The sequence below is a fragment of the Saimiri boliviensis genome, chromosome 11 (assembly GCF_048565385.1).
Source record: "Saimiri boliviensis isolate mSaiBol1 chromosome 11, mSaiBol1.pri, whole genome shotgun sequence".
NCBI lineage: Eukaryota > Metazoa > Chordata > Mammalia > Primates > Cebidae > Saimiri > Saimiri boliviensis.
The window spans coordinates 64,688,928-64,711,284 of record NC_133459.1 but is presented as its reverse complement, the minus strand read 5'-3'; the positions used below and the strand labels follow the sequence as shown (position 1 = coordinate 64,711,284).

Below are 22,357 nucleotides of genomic sequence, written 5' to 3'. Positions count from 1 at the left end.
AAAGGTCCCAGTGGGTTAAATGAACACACAAATTAAATCATTACAGATGTCCTCTACTTCACAGAAAACACACAGAGGTAAATGTTTCACATTTTGTCAAAGACACAGAACACAATTAAATTAACCCACCTTGATGTAACCCCAAGATACAGATAACAAATAATTTGCCTCAGGCATTTTGGAATGCTCTCTTTGCCACAATCCACAAATCCCTTTGAAAGAATTCACAGTTCTGAGAGAGCAATCCTGAAAGGATCAGGAAAGCCCTGCAGATCCAGTGACAAAATAATCAAAACTTAGAAAAGACAAAACCTCCAAAATGTATGGCATTTCCTAAGCCAAACAAAGCCCATCTTCGCACTCCATTCTTGCAAGAAGCCTATGCTCCCCGCTTATTTCCTGGCAGAAGAGAGTAATGAAATCAGGAATTGCACGAAGGAGCAAGAGCCTGTCCAAATGTATTCAGCTGGCTGGTTTGAAGCACTTATGAATTATGAAGAGTCCTGGTGGCCGAAGGAGTTTCCACTCTACATTAGTCCTACTCAGCTGAACTCTGCAAGGAAGAAGCAATTCTTCTTTCCTGAGGAATTGCCAGACTAGGAAACACAGCCATCTTTTAAAAAGGAGAAGATTAAAATGGAGGAAGCCCCATGAATATTTAAGTAAATCTGAAGTCGGTACCCTCCCCCATTTCAACTAGGTGTTCCTTAACCCTCTCTCTCCACTGCAGACCAGAATTCTGCAGATGCAGCCTCTGCACAAAAATCCAGCCGCTCTAACTGATCAATGTGATGATGCATTTGATTAACCGACTTCTGAACATTTAAACAAACATTTCAAAAAAGTTAGGACTGTCGCTGTTTTAAGACTAGGCTGCTGGTATGCAAGAATTTTTGAAAACTAGCTTTTTGGAGGATTCCTCGTCATACACCAAACGTATGCCAATGCACTTAGTCTCTTTTCATAGTAAAATGAATGGAAATGAAATTAATTTGAAAAGTACTTCTATGCAGCCTGCAAGTTTCTGACTTCCATCAGCTCATTAATATGCATGTTAGATTGCATATGACAAATGTATTAAACTCTTTTCACCTTTCCATCTAGGATTGAGAGTGTGTTAGGAAACATGAACATTCATTTCCCGATAGAATGGTGAATTACTTGGGGTTATGAGTGACTATGCTTGTTTGATATTTAGTGTTATATCTTCCAATTCACATTCGAAATCTGAGGATTTAAATTAATTTTTATTTTATCTCAGCAATCCCGGGCATGCTGAGAAAGTCATTCCTTCCCTGCAGTTTTCTCTCTCCCTTCTTCCCAGCCCCTCCCTTCTCCTTGTCAGCCTTAGAGCACAGGCAAGAGGAAACACTAGGGATTTACTGCAGTGGGATTCCTGCCTCCAGGCTCATCTCCTTTCCCTCATCTCTCCCCATGGTTACCCTACCCCTGGACTCCCAGGATTTCATTTATAGCAAGTTGAAGGAATAGCAAAGCACCATGGCAACAGCCCCAACTTGCAATTGGCTCTTTTTCCTGTGAGGCATTCCCCTTTCAAATGAGCATCCGCATCCAACAATAGCTTTATTTCAAGTATCCAAGCCCCGGGTCGTGCCATCGCCTGTGCCTAGGAGACCTTGCTTTTGGAAGTGAAGCCAATGCAAGTCAGTATTTCTGCTTGCTGGCTCACCACACCATGCATTGTTCTCAAAGATGTCCAAACACCCTCCTTCTGGGTAACCCTGCTTGCGTATGTGTGTGTGTTTCCCATTATACAATATGTTAGTAACTAGGCATCTCTGAAACAATCATCTCAGCTAGAATGTTTTACTTATTGAACCTCTGTGCAATTTTGAACTCCAGGTGAATCGCATGAATTCCAAGTTATTTATTTTTAAAGACACAACTGCTCAGTCACAATCACCTCCCATTTTAAATCCTCAAAAGACAGACACGCTGCAGACTCAGAAGCTGGAGAAGACAGGTTTATATGCTCTGACCGATAAACTGAATTTTGGCAGAGAGGTACACTTTACTTGGATCATTGTAAAAATATCTTGCAAAAAGCTTAGAGACAGATAATTTCTTCCATAATTTTCTCTGCACTAGACTTAGTCAAATGTAACGTTCAAACAATCGTCTCATTTTGTCTCCTTTAGTCTCTCCGAAATACTTAGGAACGTTTTAGAGTCAGTTAGGGTTGGGTTAGTTCAATAATGCCCTTTTTTTTTTTCATGTATTTTCCCACTATTTATTGAATACCTAAAATGATCAGGGAAAATAGTGATGATATAGCAGTGAAAACAACAACAATAACAAAGGAACAAACAAAAACTCTTCCCCTGCTTTTAATCAGTTTTCATTCCAGTAGAAATTGGTATTTTAGGGTATGGTGTTTAACCACAATAGCAAATGGTCTGGAGAGAATATGGCCCATTCTTTATTAGCTGTTATCAGCATCTCTGCTCAGAAGATAGGAGCAGGTACAAATTGAATCATAAAACGCTGTAGGAGGAAAGCCTTCTCTGTTTATTTTTTTTTCTACAGCCTCCCATTGCCATAGGGCCCTGTTGGGATACATTGTCAACCACTTCCAATATGAGATCAGAGAGGTGGTTCACAGCTGTGGGGTGAAAATAAACCAAACTCCTCACCTTTCTCATATAGTTTAACAAAGGAATCAGTGTACCCATGTAAAACATTAACAGATGAATATCATCTCCCTTCTTCCGAGGTCTAAACTAGTTCTTCTATAAGCCTTTGCTAAGGGCATAGCAATGCTACCAAAAAGCAAAGTCATCTCAAGGCAACAGTAAAACACAAAACATGGCGAAGTATGCAGATGGCGGTCACTTGGTGTCAGAAACTAACCTAGTCCTTTAATGTTGCTTAGCAACGACTGTTGGTTTTCCTTCTCCATAAGGGAGGGCCCAACCACACTGACGAAAGCAATCATTGCTCTCATCAAAAAGCACTTATGAAGGGCCCATTTATGTTGGGCTCTGTACAACTAAGAAAGGCAGACACGGCCTTCAAGGAGCAGACAGTGGGGCGCGGGGGGTGGAAGGGTATCTTTTAGATTCTAGTTTACGTAGAGTCCAGTTAGTATGACTAGTGTTTAACCGTGTGATGAGACGCATTAAGAAATAGAATAGATACGAATTATGTTTTGTTTGAGGTTAAGCCTGAGGAGACAGTTGAGGACCTATGCTTAGTTGGGCTTTAAGCATCTGACTCCCACGTAGGAGTGTTTCTGGTGAGCCAGAGGCAGCCACGACGTAGTAGTAGACAGATCTTGACTTTTCAGTCTCAGCTCTCACTCTCCTGTGTAGTCACATCACCTCTCATGTGTAAAATGAGAATGATGCATGATTTTAGGATTGCAGCCTTTCAACCCTAACCTTTTATACTGTATAATAAATTTTGTGGCTGCCTCCTACAGTTTGGACACATTACTTACCAGCAACCAAGACTTCTCAGAAAACAAAACCCCCTCTACATGACTGAGGAAAACAACTCAAACTGAAAATGCTTCAGACCGGAACAAAGGAAGAGAAGCATTTATCATTCCTCAGAGTTTTGTAGTCTAAGACTTTTGGAGTCTCTCTATTTATTAAGTTACACGTTTCGTTCAGATTTGATGGTAAAATAGCTCCTGGGTAAAACTGTGTCCCAAGGAGTTACTGAATTGAAAGGAAATGGGTGTTATTTACTTTATCAAATGCAGTAGAGAAATCCATAAACAGGAACACACTATTTTAAAGATAAATGTGTCTCTACCGTCTCATGTACACAGATACTATTTTTCCTAAGAATCTGCCTTCACAAGAAAACCCTGTCAGAGCCTACCTAGAAATAATGTCCCCAGAGGAAATGGCCAATGCCCCTTTTCAACACAGACAAGCAAAGTTTATGAATGAAGTCTTAGTAATAAAAATTCCTCCAATGCCTTCTTAAGGTGATGCCCAACACTAGACTCACATACACTGCCAGAAATTGCAGCTATTTTTTGAAAAGGGAAGTACATATATTTTCTATATAAGTGATTTAATATTATTTGCCTAGAATATACCTTTTCTATAAAATGTCTGATTTTTTTTGAACAAGTTCCTTTAATAGTGAAAAGTCATTTTAAAAGTAGAGAATACATAACAAAAGCTGAAATTCAATTACACTTGGTAGGAACATTTTGTTTGATGGCTTCCATTTTATTTTAGTTTCAACACTGCATATAGAGATTATTTCTTCTGAGTCAGTTTCTTCTGAATGGATAGGACACTTCCTTACTTTTCTATATTTCTCATGGGAGAACTAGTTTGAGCTTTATGCAAAGATCCATAGGCAAGATAGGTACTATCTTGATAATGAGTTTTTAGTTAAACTAATCACGAAGGAGGAGTGAACTGGAATGATCGCAGGGTCCTCTCACATCTAAAATTTGGCGATTTTATGTTTTTGAGAATAAAACAATCCAGAAGAGTGATAAGGAAGCTAGTATAAAGCCCATCAAAGAGCTACTTCTAAGACTAAGTTAGGCCTATTGAAGGTGAACTGAAAATCACTTAGGAGTGAATCCTAAGTGATCAAAACTATTCTTCAGCCTATCAAAGACTAGCTAAAGTGGGTACCTTCCTCTCACTGATAACCTCATGAGGTCAATAGGGGAAAACAGTAAGAACAGGGGATAAAAAGGTGTCAAAGAGAGGAAGGCAGCCCCAGCAGTTAGTTACTCTTGTGGGTGGCCTTCTACGCAGGAGCCCAGCTGTTAGACAGGCGCCTTATTGTGTGGGATTTTCCTGTTTTTGCAGTATGAAACAACTGCCGAAGTCATTAAAGTCACAATGACTTTATTAGGGACTAACTCTTGACTCATATTTTATACTTTGTTAGTCATATAACTTAAAAAGAATTCCTGGGCATCAGGAAAGTGAAGAGGCTGAAAATTCCTCCTGAAGGCACAGAATGCTAGTAGTGGTAGAAAGAAGTTGAAACTGCAGTGGTACAGTTTAGTGAGAAATGAAGTCAACAGAGTTTATCCTTGTCTTAGCTCTGGCACTAACCACAAGTGTAATCGTGGGTAAGCTAAGTTAACTTCTTGGGGCTCAGTTTCTTTAATGGTAAAATGGCTAACTTCTAACCTTCCTTTTGACTTACAGAAATTTTACATGGGAAGAAATGAAGACCCAAAGAAGTCAAGCAAATCTAAGTCTAAAATGAAAAAGAAAAAACAGAATGGGGGCTGTAGTGTCCTTTGTCTAAAACTCCTTATGAAACTTACAATTTCCAAAATTCTTAACATTTCAGAATATTTGACAATGTGTGTATCATCTCTTCCCTCCTTTTTGCATTTCTCTATAAACTCTACCAATCTTTCGAAACTTGATGTCCAGTTTCTTTATTGACAGGTTTGTCTTATTTGAAAAGCAAGTGAAATTGAGTTGAGTTGGCAATATGGTCAAAGAAGTAATAATGGACATGCAATTGTCCGTTAACATCTGCTTAATCAGCTAGAGTTCCATAATGGGTCATCTTAGCAAACAAGTTCTGCTGTACTAACATCTGCAGCAAACCTTTGATGTGCCAGGGAACAAACACAGTGAGGTCATTCTCACAGTCCATGTGCCAAATCAGAATGAAACTCTTCTAAACATATTAGAATTGAGTGATTCTTTTCTTAACTGCCCAGAGATGTAGTAATCAATAAGTAAGTATCTAATGAAAAACAAGCATGAATACATTTACTATTATTCCGCATCAAAAATTAGGATGAAGCAAAAGTAGAATCAATTCTACATACTGGTTAAAGGACAAGTATCTGCTTAAGTGGCATATTAAAAGGCAAAGCAGAGAAAAACTATCAGTGTCTTCATTCAGAATTGAAAAATATCAAAAGATCAAACAAATTTGAATATATCTACTCTACAACTTGAGATTAGGGCTTGAACAGCTCTCCAAATTGTTAGATATTTCTTCCTATCTATCTAACCCTTTTCTGCTGTCCATTTTTTCTCAGAATTTCTGAAAACTTCTCAAGAGACAATATAATACACATTTTTGAAACACTAAAAAACTGACATTTCCTAGACCCAAAGTGATTCTCATAAGAATGTTTATAGCAATTTCTCATGATCCAACATTGTCTTAACTCTGAAAGTTGCTGTAGTGGTGTAATAATCAAATGGACAAAAGATACTGTAACTATACCTAAAGACTGATACATTCACTACGCATTGTAAACTACATATATAATATTTATAAACTCTATGTATGTTTCCACATATATAAGGTTACCAGATTTAGCAAATAAAAATTCAGGGCACCCAGTTAAATTTGAATTTCAGATAAACAACAATTTTCTTTATCTTTTTTTTTTTTTTTCTGTAACTATGGTCCTGATACTGCATGTCCTAATAGCCTATGAAGAGATGGGATTTCCAGGCCATATACTCATTATATATGCTGGTTTTAGGGGCACTATATATTTTCAGATAATTTAAAATTTTCGAACTTTTCTTTTTGACAGAAGCCTTTTCGTCCAATGAGAAACATAAGACCTAAAACTATTCCTGGAGCCTCGCAATTTTATTTCATATACTTGACCTTTCCCTTTTAATCTGTCTGTTAATAGAGAAAGATCAAAAAAAAAAAAAAAAAGGAACTTTGAAGACTTGAGATAATGGTGTGATAATTAAATATAGCAGAAGCCTTTTTTAACAGATGAGAAAAATTTTCATAGTAACTGAGAAAAATTTTAAAAATCAAGGAATTAAGGTACATTATTCATTTACTCTTTTGTTTCTCCATTTAAGCCTTTCTACAACTTTTTTTGTGTGCAGGTATAATGGCTAATATTTAACTGAAAACTTCTAGAGCCAGTTCTAAGGCCACAGGACATTAACATGATTCCAAAGTAGATGGCTAAGGTTTCTTTAGAAACATTTCACAGCTAGAAGCTCTACAATGTATAGTATTTTTCAACAATCAGAAGACTTTCCGTGGGTCAGACCCCAGACCACGCAGTCTAGTGTCCTTTCCTGACTAGTGAAAAATAGGACCTATGTTTTAGGACCTTCATATCTGACCTGAAAGTAGTTACACAGAACAGGGAAACTACCACCCAAATATTCTACTTTCTTTTCATAACCCGTACATATTGGTCATGATTCTCTTTAAGAACTGAATTTCATTTTGAGTCTATACCTCTTAGGTTTTAAATACAGGTTTTAAATCCTGTATTATTAAATTATCTAATATTTTTTGTAGCTACAAAAATCTACCATAGTTTGTTTTTGAGATTATTACTCCACCCCTTAAAAGAATCATGTAGAATACATTGTGTTTAACAGTAATTGTGTGAATTTCAGCTAGTGACTTTCATATAGCCCTTGAGGTGAAAGACAATGGAGTGCTTCCAAACCTGCCTTGGGAATTACTACTTCAGGATTAGTGGTTTCTCAGGGCTGGGACAGCCTACTAACCTGGCAATTTTCAAGATCAACTCTAGGGTCTATCAAATAAATTTAAAAAAACTTTGGGCTACATAGACCCACCCTTTTCTTCCCTGAAAACGTGTATATTACTATCTGTTTCGATATTTCGCTAATCCCTAAGCTAGAGTATGCATCAGCAAATTGAGAAAAATCTGTTACAGATTGGTGGTTTGCACATATTTTTAAACTGTAAAAGACAAAAATAGTTTCATAACATAGTTATAAAATAGACAAATATCATAGACATAGCTATGTCTTCTGTAATTTTATCCTATTTAAAAAGGTAGTTATGCTTGTTACATATTTTGTGTTTTCCATTATTAGCTATCATAATTTAGAAGAGACGGAGAGATGCTTTGAATGACAATGCACCCCAAGATATATAGGTTTGTTGGGTTCATGAAAGCTTAAAAAGGCAGCTTCTACTGCAAACATGAAGTAGAGGGGGTGCCGGTTGCAGGTTTGCCTTACCAGAGTTACAGCTAACCCAACGTCATAATAGCATGACATACGAGCATCTGAAGAGTCAACTGAATCTGGAAATAAAATATACGTACTGTAACTTAGTTTGAGAAAATTGGCAAGTCATTGAGTCTCTTAGAGACTAGAATTTTCTATCTTTGAAATGGGAAGATTAGGAATAATAAATGTAAAGTGGCTCACAAGGTGTCTGAGACCTAGTATGTTCTCCTTCTTCTGCAGAATTTGTACTTGAAGTTGGTTTTATCTGCAAATTTTAAAATAATTTAAATAATTTAAAATTTTAAAATGAGCTCATGGCACCTTTCTCACTTTGGATTTGCTTTTGGGTGGAAGTTTCAGTTGGTTCTTTGATACCTAAACACCTTTCTTTTCATTGTTGACAGCGGTGTATATAATTAATTTAAAAATTCCCATAGTATGCTGCTGCAGGTGTGACACAGTGCTATGTCACACAGATTATGTGACACATGAGTTACTCATAGAAGTTCAGACTCTCTGGTTGACATTTAGATTATTCACCAGGCTAAGAAGTCTAAACCAGAATTGCCAGAAAGATAGATGGAGCAAGTCAAATGAAAACCACCATAACTCAACATGGCCTTATGTTTAAGCCATACTTTAAAAAACAGTCGCCGGGCGCGGTGGCTCAAGCCTGTAATCCCAGCACTTTGGGAGGCCGAGGCGGGTGGATCACGAGGTCGAGAGATCGAGACCATCCTGGTCAACATGGTGAAACCCCGTCTCTACTAAAAAAAAAAATACTAAAAATTAGCTGGGCATGGTGGCGCGTGCCTGTAATCCCAGCTACTCAGGAGGCTGAGGCAGGAGAATTGCTTGAACCCAGGAGGCGGAGGTTGTGGTGAGCCGAGATCGCGCCATTGCACTCCAGCCTGGGTAACAAGAGCGAAACTCCATCTCAAAAAAAAAAAACAAAAAAAACAAAAAAAACAGTCTACTTGGAGAAATCCAGCTGTTGATAACTATCCATTCATACTTCTTTGGTTTAGCCAATTTTCTCAAATTAAGACACTTTACAATTTCTTATCTATTGATTAAAAGCCACAAATGACCAAAATCTGCCTGTCATAAGGATAACTGCAACAAGTCTTTTGGCTCAGATTTTCACAGTTGAAACCAATGTGGTAACACATATGAATTAACTGAATATGTGGCTGAGGTGAGAGGAGTGTCACCAATATGCTAGGAACAAAAAACATAATCAAACAATGGCAGATAATTAGGCTGCTATTCTCCAGCAGATATGGAGAATGGTGAAGTTACAGACACACGTGCTCGTGGAATAGCCAATGCCAGTCTCTGAAGGGCTTAGATTCTTGCCCAGGGATGCAAACTTTTTGAGAGGATGGTAAGCCAAACAGTGCAAAACTGAACCAAAAGCCAACGGAACAAACCAAAACCTTAACCAAAACCTTCTGCTCACAGAAGAAAGCATTTGTCCCTCACAACTTTGTTCTTTGTTATCTGACTTTGGATGAAGGAGAAGGGTAGGAGTAATTTTTCCCTTTTTTGGGGGTACTTTGGGGAGTTATTGGGAACCAGATGAGGGTTTCTCATGCATCCTAACAATTGAGAAGCTGGAATTAGGCATGGCAGGCATGTAGCCATTGCAGCACAACAGGAAACAGGATTCCAGGGTTCTCATGGATTTGCCACTAACAAATACTTGGTCCTGAACAAATTAGATTAAGTTTATGAACCTCATGCAATTGATCAAAAAGTATTTATTCTAATGCCTACCATGTGCCTGAAGCTATTCTAACTGCTGGAGCTTTGCTAGTCAACATGGTAGACACAATTTATGTCTTCAGTAATGTTACAGTCTAATGAAAGATGTAAGTAAAAACCAAGTTCCGTGATCAAAACCAGAAACCATAAATTGTGATAGTATATTGTAAAACCAACAAGCTGCCAAGTTACGGTAATTACAGAAGGTCTTTCTAAAGAGATGCCATCTAAACTGAGGTCTGAAAAACAAGACTTGGTTGATTTCTAGCTTTAAAATTCTATGATAATATGTTTTGTTAACAAGTTATACAAGAATATAATACATTACACTGTGGATTTTCCTTTAACTCTTATTTTTAAATTATTCAACTTTTGAGAAAAGAGAACAAGATTTGACTCTAAGTCCTGTATTTAGTAGGTAAAGGACTTGGATAAATCGATTTTCCTGAACGTCAGTTTCACATCTGAAAATGGGGATACAGTGAGATCTTCCTCAGGGTGAGTGTCATATGAGAACACAAGTGAGAGCGCTGTGTATGCAGGAAGGGACACTTCAAATATGTTTCAGTACCATGCTACGCTGGATCTAACAAAATGCAAATAAGAAATAGCTACAACGTAAAGAGAATAACTCTTTTAATGCTCTATCCTGGTACCACAGGGAACTTTGAGAGCAAATAAATTTTAAGTGAGGAAATAAGCCTTAGACATCTCTGCACTGTCTCATAACGAATGTTCCCTCGGGCAGACATGGAGTTTTCTGGGAAATGAAGTCCTGGATCGTGTGGTTAAATTTGAAAAGCAGTGATCAGAATTTCCTGAATTTTTCCTAATCTCTATTCCTCTTTATTAACTTTACAAAAAATAGCTCAACCCAATGTATTTAACTTTTTTAAAACAAAGAGTGTGTACTCCTACTTGTTTATTTTTGACAAGGTTCTTCTATTTTAGCACTGTATTTAGGGCCCTAAAGTGTCTTAATAAGTAATATGTGACCTTTCTCAGTTTGCAAATTTTACTATGTCAGACATATAATACAGCCTTAGGCAATAATTTTATCTTAATACTTTAACTATATAAAAGAAAGTATAAGTACAAAAGTATTTGTAATTAATTCCAATAAATTGAAGCAAATTCACTGAAATTAAATGATACTGATTTTTAAATATTTAAAAAATAATACTAGTAAATCTTGATAAGGTGTTCTCAAGGACGCTCCCATGCAGTACACAAAAAAGATGCAAATAAGTTTTGCACAACCAGTTCCTGAGTGTTAAAACACAGCAGGAAAAAACTCCAGTGATAGCTCTCCCTGTCAAGAACAAAAAATAATATACTGGGGCCCGGCCAAGAAAAACATACTCATTGTGTTAGTAAACATATATGTATCTAAATCATCTGACTCACTTAGAGAATGGAGCTAGCAGTAGCAATCACAACAGACAAGGGCTACGGGCAGGGAGGGCACTGTGTCCTTTCAGCTTGTCAAATGGGTAGCATCTGGTTGGTTAAATTAATCCTTGTGGATTATGAGTGAAAGATCCAGAGTGGGAGTTGGAGTCCATTTCATTAGTGACCCAGTAGAAGGTCTCTAGCTTCTCACCATCACACAAAAGTATACCGGAAATGCATATTGTCATTGGATAGTCTAAGAATATTCCATTATTTTACATTTTTGGAAAATACTAAAAAAAAGTTTCCATCTTTATTACTGTGCTGTGCCCACCAATGAGGTCATTACCCATCCCAGCATTGTTTAAAAGCAAGATGGTCTATTAAAAGTCCCCACATCAACAGATTTCTTAAATGACCAAGAAAATTGCAGACAGCTTTTAAACAGAAAAAGATCTATGCCTCCTTGGCATGTTTTAACTCGAATCCTGCAAGGAAAGTGGAGTCTCAAACATTCAAAACTTGCAATCTGAGCAGATATAAATAAAATCTCAGATAACTAAAATGTTAGCTATGGTATTAATTGACAAGATAGGTAAGAGGATGGCCTATGAAAATGTCATGGAAGTTAGGATAGCTAAGGCAGGGTTTCAAAAAAGCCCCAGTGTTTGGTGTCCTAGGAGCAGAATCATAGCACAGGGTCTGATCTGATGACACGCTTGAGCTGAGGGGAAGTTTTCTAGGAAAGGAATATGACGATGGAGGGTAAATGCCTGTGTTTCTTTATTCTCAAGTGATGATCAAACTCTTACTGATATTTTTAAACTACATTGTCCATAGGTTTTCTGACATCGAGGGTAGAGAGGAAGTTGGAAATCCACTGTTTAAATCGGCTACTAAAATTGTTACTAAAATTTTTTCTCTTAAAAAAATCTGTGCCATTCCTTTCTTATACTCAAATGATTCTCCTAGCCCTTAAATGTATTTTCCCTCAACAAAATCTCCATTTTATCTTATGTTTTCTTTTCTTTGGCTTCTTATTTATTTATTTTTGAGACAGGGTTTCTCTCCCATTGCCCGGCTGGAGTGCAGAAGTGCAGTGGTGCCATCTCGGCGCACTACAACCTCCGCCTCCGGGGCTTAAGCAATTCTTGTGCCTCAGCCACCCCAGGAGCTGGAACTGCAGGTACACACCACAGGGCCTGGCTAATTTTTGTATTTTTAGTAGAGTCAGGATTTCTCTGCATTGGCCAGGCTGACCTCGAACTCTTGGCCTCAAGTGATTCTCCCTCCTAGGCCTCCCAAAGTGCTGGAATTATAGATGTGAGCCACTGGCCTGGCCTCATTTTATCTTTTGTTTTTTTTGACAGAGTTTTGCTCTTGTTGCTCAGGCTGGAGTGCAGTGGATGTGATCTCGGCTCACTGCCACCCTGCCTCCAGGTTTCAAGCCTGCCTCAGCCTCTTGAGTAGCTAGAATTACAGTGCGTGCCACCACGCCTAGCCATTTTTTTTTTTTTTTTTAATTAGAGACAGAGTTTCACCATATTGGCCAGGCTGGCCTCAAACTCCTGATGTCAAGTGATCCACCCACCTTAGCTTCCCAAAGTGCTGGGATTACAGGCGTGAGCCACTGCACCCAGCCTCATTTTAGCTTTTTACTTCACATTTTCTATATCTTATTCCAATAGTCAAAACACTAAGCTTTCTTACTCACTTAAGAATTAGAAATTCTCTTTTCATTTCTTACAATATATGCTAAGGAATTTTCTTTTACTTTGTTCTACTTTATAATATAAATAATGATTAGAAATTATGGAGACAAAAAGAGCTAACGTTAGACTGTCAAGGATCTTCTAGGAATAATTTCCCTTATGAACATTATCCCAAGATGATCAATTCGCCGAGTCATTTTCCCATGATTTTTCCCCACATTTAAGATTATTATATTAATAGTTTATTGTTTATCCAAACTTAATGGCAAAATATTTGCAGTATTGGCTTAACTCTGGGGTCTACAAGCACTAAGACTCATTTTAAGTTTGCTAAATACATAAAAATGTGTCTCTATATGCTGTAAAGTAGACTTACTTGATTTAAAATATTTACAAGGCATTAATTACATTTATATTATTTCTCAATAGGTAGCTGCGAACACCACTGAAGGTAAGTCCACTAGGATCTTGGTAATGCGATTCAAGGGTCAAGAAATTATATTTGAGTTGTGAGAGCTGTACATAATCCAGTTAATTGGGCTGAAGCATTCTAGGGTGTAGGGAGAGGGTCTATCACTCAAATCACTATCTCCAGTTCAACTTTCTATGCTAACAGCTCTGCAAAGTGGCAGAGAGAATCCAAGGCTCACCAATCCCAGAGGTAAAACTTTCCAGTTTATCATCTTCAGTTCCAGAGAGAGGAAAGAAAGAAATAGAAAGAAGTCAAGGGCAATTACGCTAACCACAGGGTATTTTTACTACCTAAACTTTGGCATTGGAATTAGTGAGAATCAAACACCAATCAAAAACCTCAAAAATTTAAGGCTTTTTAAAAATTCTGAAATTAAAACCAGGGAGATTTAAAGTAACTCACGTCAACTAGTTCTTGCTATGTTTTAATCACTACGTTTTCAGGCATACTAAATTAGTTTCTTTACTTGAAATTATTAAGACATTTATGTATACCTTTTACTCAAGAAACGTCAATGAAGAATGAGAAGGCTAAAAGTCAATGTAAACAAAAGAGGAAATGTCCCATGTCTTTCTCAAACATATCTAGACTTTTGCGGAAGATGAACAGTTAGCCAGATTTATGATCAGACCTACATTTTAATACCTTAATCCACTAATTCACCTTAAGACTCTGGAGAAGTCGTGCCATAATTAAATTACTTTTCATTTATATTGTGCCTCAGATTTTACAAAGTTATTTGGAGTATGTTAGGTACTTCAATCCTCACTTTTTATTAGTGGCAAAAGCCATACCTCATTTTCTCATCTATAAAATGACCTCAAATAGAAATAGGTAATAATACTTAAGGCTCTCTTCTAGGTCTTTGTCTAATGTAACCATGTAAAACTATAACTGGAAACAAAATGTTTAGATCTTTTTGGTTTGATTTATCAAATGTCATCATCAATAGTGAAGAGAGACATTAGATAGTTGACAAATTAATACTTCCCTGTACCCTGTCTGATTGGCTTTAGCAAAGCCTATATAATTTAGTTGGAAATATATTTTGATTTAATGATAATTTCTCTTTTTACTATTTTATTTCTAAAACAACTATTTAAAATCTTTTTTAGATATCAAATGCCAATGCCTCGTGTACTAAACCTAAAATTTTAAAATTGGCTTAGTAATTTTTACATGCTGGTGTCTGTATTCAAATTTCATTTTTATAATGCCTTAAATGTGTAATGTTATACATTATGCTGTTAGCACAGAGTGAGGAGAGGTGGCCATGCAAAGTATTTAACAATTGATTTACAAATTATGATCATTTTGAGTAGCTAAAAAAATTAGAAGATGAAAGTGAGCCATGAAGATGCATTTTATTTTAATAAATTTGCTAAACTTCAATCTTTGGGGGCTCTAGATTTCAAAAGTGGTATGTTTTAAAATTGCAAGTAATTAGCAGAAGGAAGAAGGTGACTGATGAACAGAATGGCATGATTAATAGTTTCAAAATCTACTCCATAAGAGGAAAAAAAATACCAGGCACTTTCCAAAACAGAAACAAAAGAAACAGGATTTTTACTGTCTTCTTCATTTCCAAATAACTTAACAGTCCTTTCTTTGTGGAAGCACTTGGCTACTTTAAAGTAAATAAAACAAAGGAAATTACAGTGAAATATCCAAGAGACTAAACAGTTTGGCACCACTTGAGGGAAATATCACGTACAAGTGGGCAAGACAGAGAAGGGCTGGTAGGCCCCTGAAAAATGCTAGAGAGAAAGGATGCGCAGGAAAGCACATTAACTACTGGCACCGTGCCTTCAAGAGTGTGAAACCTAGTGACTGTGGCACAAGTTTGCCCTGGCATCTTCTTGCTTAGGAAGTCTTGGCTTCCAGATGTCTGAGCTATATCTATTTGTTGAGCACACTTTCAGTCAGAAGAAAAATGTTTTGGAAGAATACTGCCAATGTAAGCTCCACCCTTGGTTTTTATTTCATAGATAACAATGGCATAGAACTTAGGAGCCTTTTAGACTGGGATATATGCTAAAAAGACAACTAAAAAATTTTTAAAAGATGAGAAATAAGTATTAAAAAATGGAGACCAAACATTTATTCTGTTAATGTGTTGAATTCTAACTTTCAAGACTAGTGTTCTATATTTATATTTGACACTCTAAACATAGCTATTATTTTTTCCCCAATGTGGAGAAAGAGGTTCCCCTTACAATGATTTATTTATCAGATTTTGAGACTATTATGCTCTCTTATCAGCTAGCCAGAGGTAAAACAATCAAAGGTAATGGCCTCTCACTTCATTTCTGCTTGCTTTTTAGGGACTTGCTCACTTGGGGATTTCATGTGAGTTAGGCAGAAAGATTGGGTCTGGATTACCATTGAACAAAGGAAACAGTTCTGTTAAAACTAGTGAAGAACAATTTAAATAAAACAAAACAGGTTACAAATCAAACTTATTACAAAGCACCAAATAACTTTCAAACTCTGATTTGCTAAGTTTTGAGAAGAACAGAACTTGGAATAATGAATTGTACTAATACTCATACTCACTAATAAAACTCCACTTTGTCATATGAAGAGTAATTGAAACAATGACAAAGAATAAATGTCTTAACCTTCTTTTCCATCTTCATTTGAAGACAAAGCCCAAGGAAAACAGTCATGTTACTTCCAAAAATTTCCCTACATATTGCTGAAGCATTAATTCTCTATTTTTTGGCCATGTTCCATGCCTTGGAAAGGTTGTGGCTTATAATGAAATTGCCCCAATCATTTGAATAATATAATTTTTTAAAAATAGGCAGGGCATTGTGGCTCACTGCTGTAATCTCAGCACTTTGGGAGGATGAGGCTGGTGGATAACCTGAGGTCAGGAGTTCAAGACCAGCCTGGCCAACACGGTAAAACCCTGTCTCTATGAAAAATACAAAATATTAGCTGGGTGTGGTGGTGGGCACCTGTAATCCTAGCTACTTGGGAGGCTGAGGCATGAAAATCGCTTGAACCCAGGAGACGGTGGTTGCAGTGAGCTGAGATAGCACCACTGCACTCCAGCCTGGGTAACAAGAGTAAATCTCCATCTCAAAAAAAAAAAAAAAAAAAGAATAGCTTATCTCCATTTCCTTTTTTATTTTGAGAAGCAGGGAAAAAGGGAATTTGGGGGTAGTCAAAGGTCCTTTAAACAAACCTTTACTATCTTATCTTAAGCCATGTCGGATAATTTTAAGAAACAGATCTTGAAGTTAGCAAATTGATCTTAAATAAGTAATGGATTAGTTTAACACTGTTATTTGCATTTCATGAGCACTTTATAACCATTTTCTATAATTGTGATTGTTCTTTCCCCTTATCTATGTCAGTAGACACTGCTTCCCAGGCAAGAAGACTGGGCCTAGGGCAATGAATGGCTAGAGGTTGTGAGTATGGTAGCTATGGAATACAAATTTGAACCAGATCTCACCAATGCTTGCCACAGTTGAAAGAACAAGATCACCCACCAACCAATCCAAAATCCCTTTAGAAGAATTACTAAATAACTCTAAACATTTTTCTATCTTTATATGCCTCATTGGCATCACTAATGGTAAGTCAGATGGACTGGGTATGAATCCTGACTCTATGATTTACCTTAGGCAAGTTATTTCAGCTTTCTCAGCCTCACTTTACTCATCTGTAAGGCAGGAATAATATTAGTACCTATTTCAAAGAGTTACTGTGAATATTGATCACAGAATGAGGTAAAGAACTTAGCACAATGTCTGCATACATCTGTAAAGGTTGTTCTGTTGTTTACTAATATTATTCAATCAATAAACAGAAGAGCTGGGTTTTTTCCAACAGTTTTGTTTTATAGAATAGAAAATGGAAAGATTACAAATGGGTTTATTGTCTCTAATACTATACCTACGTAAAGGCAGAGCTAGAACTCAAACTCATGGCTTATTCCCAGGTTATTTTCACTTTATTTTGCTGCTTCCCTAATTTATTCTACACAGACCCGAGCAATAAAGAGAGAAAAGTTGAACCAAAAAAAGTATGAGTGCCCACCTGGCTAACAGAGCTGATTTTAATTCTACTCTTATCTCTAATCCAGGTCACCGCTAACATGTGTGGGGTCACAAACCGTAAGTCTAAATATACAAAGATATACATTGAACTATCTCCTTTACCCCTCCCTAGACAGATATCCCTCCATAATAGCCTGGAAGGTCAGGTTGAATTTAAAATTCTTGAAATCCTTGGATATAGGTTGGCCCTCTTCTTTCCCCATGCCCTCCCATCTCTAGGGACCTCCTCACTTCCTGGGGCGGAGGGCAGAAGGAAGGCCAGGCTAAGGCCCTCTGATGAAAGCACAGGGCCCAGGAAAAGGATCCATCTTATGCTAAGGGTAGCGCTGCTATAACCGTATCATTACATTTTAGGCAAAAGTGGCATGAATATTCCTTTCAAGGACTGAGCACTTGTCTTCCTTCTCTCTGACAGGGTTCTAGGATGAATCCATTGGCCAGTAAGATCTATTTCCTGTCAGTTCTGCTGGACCTGGCATTTTCCATAGTTACTGATTATTCAGTTAAATACAAAATGGTTCACCTCTCATTAGGGCAATCAGTCTGCCATGATAACCATCCAGTGTCATGCAGCCTAATTCCCAGCTGGCTCCAGCTGGTAGAATTGTGTGACTTTATCCTGCACACCCAAGAGCACTGGCAATTAGCTGTCTTTGTGCTCTGTGTTTAGTGCTCTAGCACAGCCACACCTGAAGAACTGGAAAAATAGGCCTGCATAGCCAGGAGGACTCACTTCCCCAAGATGGTTATCCGCAGTCGACTTCACAATGCCTTAAGAGAAAAAGGGCCATCTATCTACCATTCTTATCTTGGCAAACATTGACTGAAGTCCTAGGTCCTAATGTTTCATTCTAAAAAAAAAAAAAAAAAGTATGAATACACAGGGCAGCTCTTTTCAACAACAGAATACCCATTTTCACCCAGCAGCACCCAACCTTTGTACTGCATATAAAACAGCCCAGAGCAAAAACCAATGGAGAGCAGTGGAGGGAGTTTGTCGGGGAAGTGAAGACAGTAACTAGTTGCTTGAACATAGCTCCTTTCTGAATACCACGGTATGTTCATCTTCTGAAAAACATTTAGCATGCTGGGTAAGAATGCCCCCTTTGATGTTTGTCACCTGAAAATTCTAGGTGAGAGACTAGGTTTCTCAGTACCGTGAGGGAAGGAACACCTCCCCACTCCCCGTCAGTCACAATTACAATTACGCCTCCCTGGGATTGTTCTGGGTCGGTCCTGCCTCAGCCACTGTTGTTGCAACCCTGTACTTTTCTGACTGCGTCTGTCAGGAAGGAGACAGGAAATTCTAGTCACCCTCACAGCAGCTGTGCCATTCCTCCTATCCTCCTCTAATGACGTCGGTTGGCTTTGGTGACACGAGGTCAGGAACTGAGCCACAGTGAAGGTCAGGAAGATAGGTCACAGTTTCTGCCGTTGTTGGGCTGGGGACCCTGCTGAGGCTATTTGCTTTCTTCCTTTCTGTACTGTTTCTCTTTCCGTTCCTCTTTTTATAATGTAGAGCCAGAGCATCCTGTTTTCAAAACATCTGGCTGTTTTGCCATGAGGAACTCATGCTCTGATACGTTTCACTGAAGTGTAAGACAATTCTTCTAATTTAGGAGGCAATGAAAATTGAAAAACAAAAATTAACGAACGATTCTAAGAAGGCAGTCTGTCGTTAAGCGAAACGGCTAGCTCTAACACGTCAAATAGAATTCGGGCAGCTGGCAGAAGGTTCACGAGACATCCCTTTCATCTTAAGTAACAATACCATTGCCTTGTAAAATCTTCTGCTAACTTACTCCATCTTCTAGTAATTCTTGGAGGAGAATAATTTACAAGACTGACCTACCTGGCTGCACTGTTCTCTGAAATTCTGGAATTCTATTTGGCCTATGGCCAGCATTAAGGGATTAGAGAAATTTGGGCCAGAAAAGATGATGTTTTTGTAAGTCACAGAAGCAGTTCCTTAACTAACTCTCTGTCTGGGCTGTCAAATACATTTGAGAAAGTCTTTTAGGATCTTTGAGTCACTCAGTTTTCTTCAAAACTTAAGGGATTAAGGAAAACAAACAAACAAAAAAAGCACCACCCTACCTAGACGAGGTAAAGATGAAAGATGCTTGCTTTTCCTCCACCAAACACTGTTAACTCTTCACCAGTTGCATGTAGACGGCACTTACGTAATTCCCAAATACTCCTCAGTATAACACGATTTCACCTATCACCATTCTTAAGATCAGATATTGTGAACAAAACTTAGTGGGCACTTAGCTAGAACAGAACTAGGAACACAGATTTCTGCAAAAGTGTAGTGCATGCTGCTGCTAAGTGCACTCCCTCTATAATGTCTTCACATCACTTCCAGATCTGCAACTCAGAGACTTACCCTGGCCCCTTAGTTGGTGAGGGTAAGCAAAATACAGCCGTATAAGACTACACAGTAATGGGAGGAATGATCGTGATAAAGTTTTAAAATGTCAGCGTGGATGGAAATCTCAGATAATTTCAACAACGTTTAAAACTGAATATGGAATGGTATTTTTTTTTTCTTGCCATGGATAATTCAGTTCCCAAACAACTGGTATAGATCAACTTCTTTCTGGTGGCCACAAAAATGTTTGCATTGATTTATCTCGAAATCCTGGGCTCAAGCAATCCACCTGCCTCGACCTCCCAAAGAGCTGGGATGGTAGGTGTGAACCAACACGCCCTGGCCTCACTGCATTATATCATATGTGCCACAGTGCTTGCTTTGCTTAAGCTTTACCTGAGACAATTATCTGAACAATCACTCAATTTTTTCAAAGGTAGTAAAGTAAAAAGAGATCTTTTTAAAAAATGATCTTAGCTGTCAGTTGGGCATCATTCATGCACTAAATAATTGCTTTGCCTAACACCCTTTCCTCTATAGATCTAGAAAATGACTGACGCTGCTTGCCTTTTACTTAAGCTAACGGTGTCAGCATTGAGGGTTAGCCCTTTTGTGAGGGTTAGCCCTTTTGTTAGGGTTAGCTCTATTCAACTTTCATTGCTTCCTGCACACAGCACCATAAAGAAGGAGCGGAAGCCTGAGGGATTGCAATCCTCACCCGTGTCTACAGAGTGCCTGGTCTCAGAACCTTACTACTATGCTGAATATGAGATTATTTTTAATAAATTTGCGAGACAGCCAATGTCTAATTTCAGCACTGTAGGCATGAATGGGATTAGAATACTACAGCATATCAACACTCAACATGAAAATGAATGGCAATTTGTAGTTTCTCAGGGAGTATTCTTTCCTTCTTCTTGGAGTTAATTGCCTGCTTTATATTGGTGACTCTAGTTAGTTTATTTTGGCGACTATCTAAGTTTGCCACGTTCTCTCCGGTGAAAACTGTTGAAAAACTGCCCCATAAATGTTGGATCTACATCTTGCCTGGCTGTCAATCATCACAAAATGCAGGAAACAGAGTGTCTGCTAACCCTCCAAAGTAGGCTGAAGCCTTATGAAAGTCCTTCCACATGAAGTCCTAGCGTGATTTGGAGAAGTTACACAGCAAAGCCCTCCTCATGGGGAAGCAGTTGGTTGAGTTTTTACCCTAGCTTGGAAAATCCCTGAGTTTAACCTTCAATGGAGACCTTCAGAGAAAAGTCAATAAATAGTTAATCCTCAAATGTGTTATTTTCCCTTTTTTCCCTTCCAACTTCAACTCTAAACTAAAATTTTAGAAAGGGACTTATTTTCACCCTTTCATTAACCAATAAACAAAGAGTTCCAAGTAGGAAGAGTCCCCCCTCCCCTCCTTCAGGATCTCCTGAGGACACACTGCTTCCTCTGCGCAGATCCTCTGAGTGGCAGCCAGCAGGCCGTGATTCAAAGGTGGTACTTTTACCCCAGGAAAGCTGGGGAAGGGACACACACTCGCTGGAGCACCTCAGGGCATGCTGGCAGGTGTGGAGAAAAATCTTTTTCCAGCCCCAAAAACACAGACAATAAGATGATACCTCAGGCCAGAATGATTGGGACTCTGAAAGTGTGTACTTATGAGGGTATGGTGTAGGGCTTTCTAACAAAGTGTGTGTGTGTGTGTGTGTGTGTGTGTGTGTGTGTGTGTGTCTGCATATCTGTGTATACACATATATAACTTTGTATAACTTTATAATGATATGTATTTCATATAATATTCTCCAAGGTAAAAATACAAAAAAAAAAAAAAAAAAGCAACAACTCTCACTACATAAATTAGCACTGTAAGTCCAGGTGATAATTAAACAAATGATATAATGATAGATAATTAAAGCTCTTCCACATTAAGCTTTGTCTGGGGATTGTAAATAAAATCATTTTGGGGGCACTATGCATGAAACAATTTCAAATGATTTCTCTATGAAAATCAGCACACTTTAAAAAAGTAAACCTCCGGTTTTGGAGACAAAGCATATTGTTTCCTTTTTATCTTAGGCAATGCCAGCATCACAAAAGAAACATTAGAAAATCCCAGGATGTCCTATTTCTTAGAGGGTATTTATCAAATTCGAACACAAACCATTCCCTCCCATTGGTATATGAAGGTTAAAACTACTTTCTTGTCTAAAAATACATATGTAACACCTGATTGCAATGCAACATGCTACGCATTTTACCCTGTAGACTCACACAGATTTTAGCTTCCTGGTAATTATTAAAAAATTTTAAAGCATTTTCAATTTTATATTGGTTTGGGAACCTTACAGACAGACACCTCTCACCTTCATCATATTCCAAATTGCATCAGTAAGAGAGAAGTTTGGTTTCTGGAAATTGAAGCGTACTGAAGATTTTAAACTTTTGCAGTAGCATCAAGACACAAGTAGATTGTGACACTTTGGAACAGACTCTTCTAGACAAAGCAACAAACATATTCTTAGGGTCGCTAGCGTCCCCTGGTACACTCTGCTGCAGACAGGGACGAGGGGAGCCAGAGCTCCCTGCAAGATCACACTTTAATGAATAAAAAGGTTACC

The 22,357-nt window shown here is 38.0% G+C and overlaps 1 protein-coding gene across 6 annotated transcripts in view; it reads right to left on the bottom strand.

Annotated features, from left to right (window-relative positions):
- Positions 1-22,357, bottom strand: part of PDE4B (phosphodiesterase 4B) — a 578,613-nt gene that overhangs the window by 18,461 nt on the left and 537,795 nt on the right. Inside the window, exon 1 of one of the 6 annotated variants that reach the window (XM_010348047.2) lies at positions 130-22,357. The exons of the other annotated variants lie outside the window; for them this stretch is intronic. Coding sequence (XP_010346349.1) covers positions 130-177 — 48 coding nt within the window. The 5' untranslated portion in view covers positions 178-22,357. The remainder of the gene's footprint in view (positions 1-129) is intronic. 6 annotated transcript variants of the gene reach the window in all.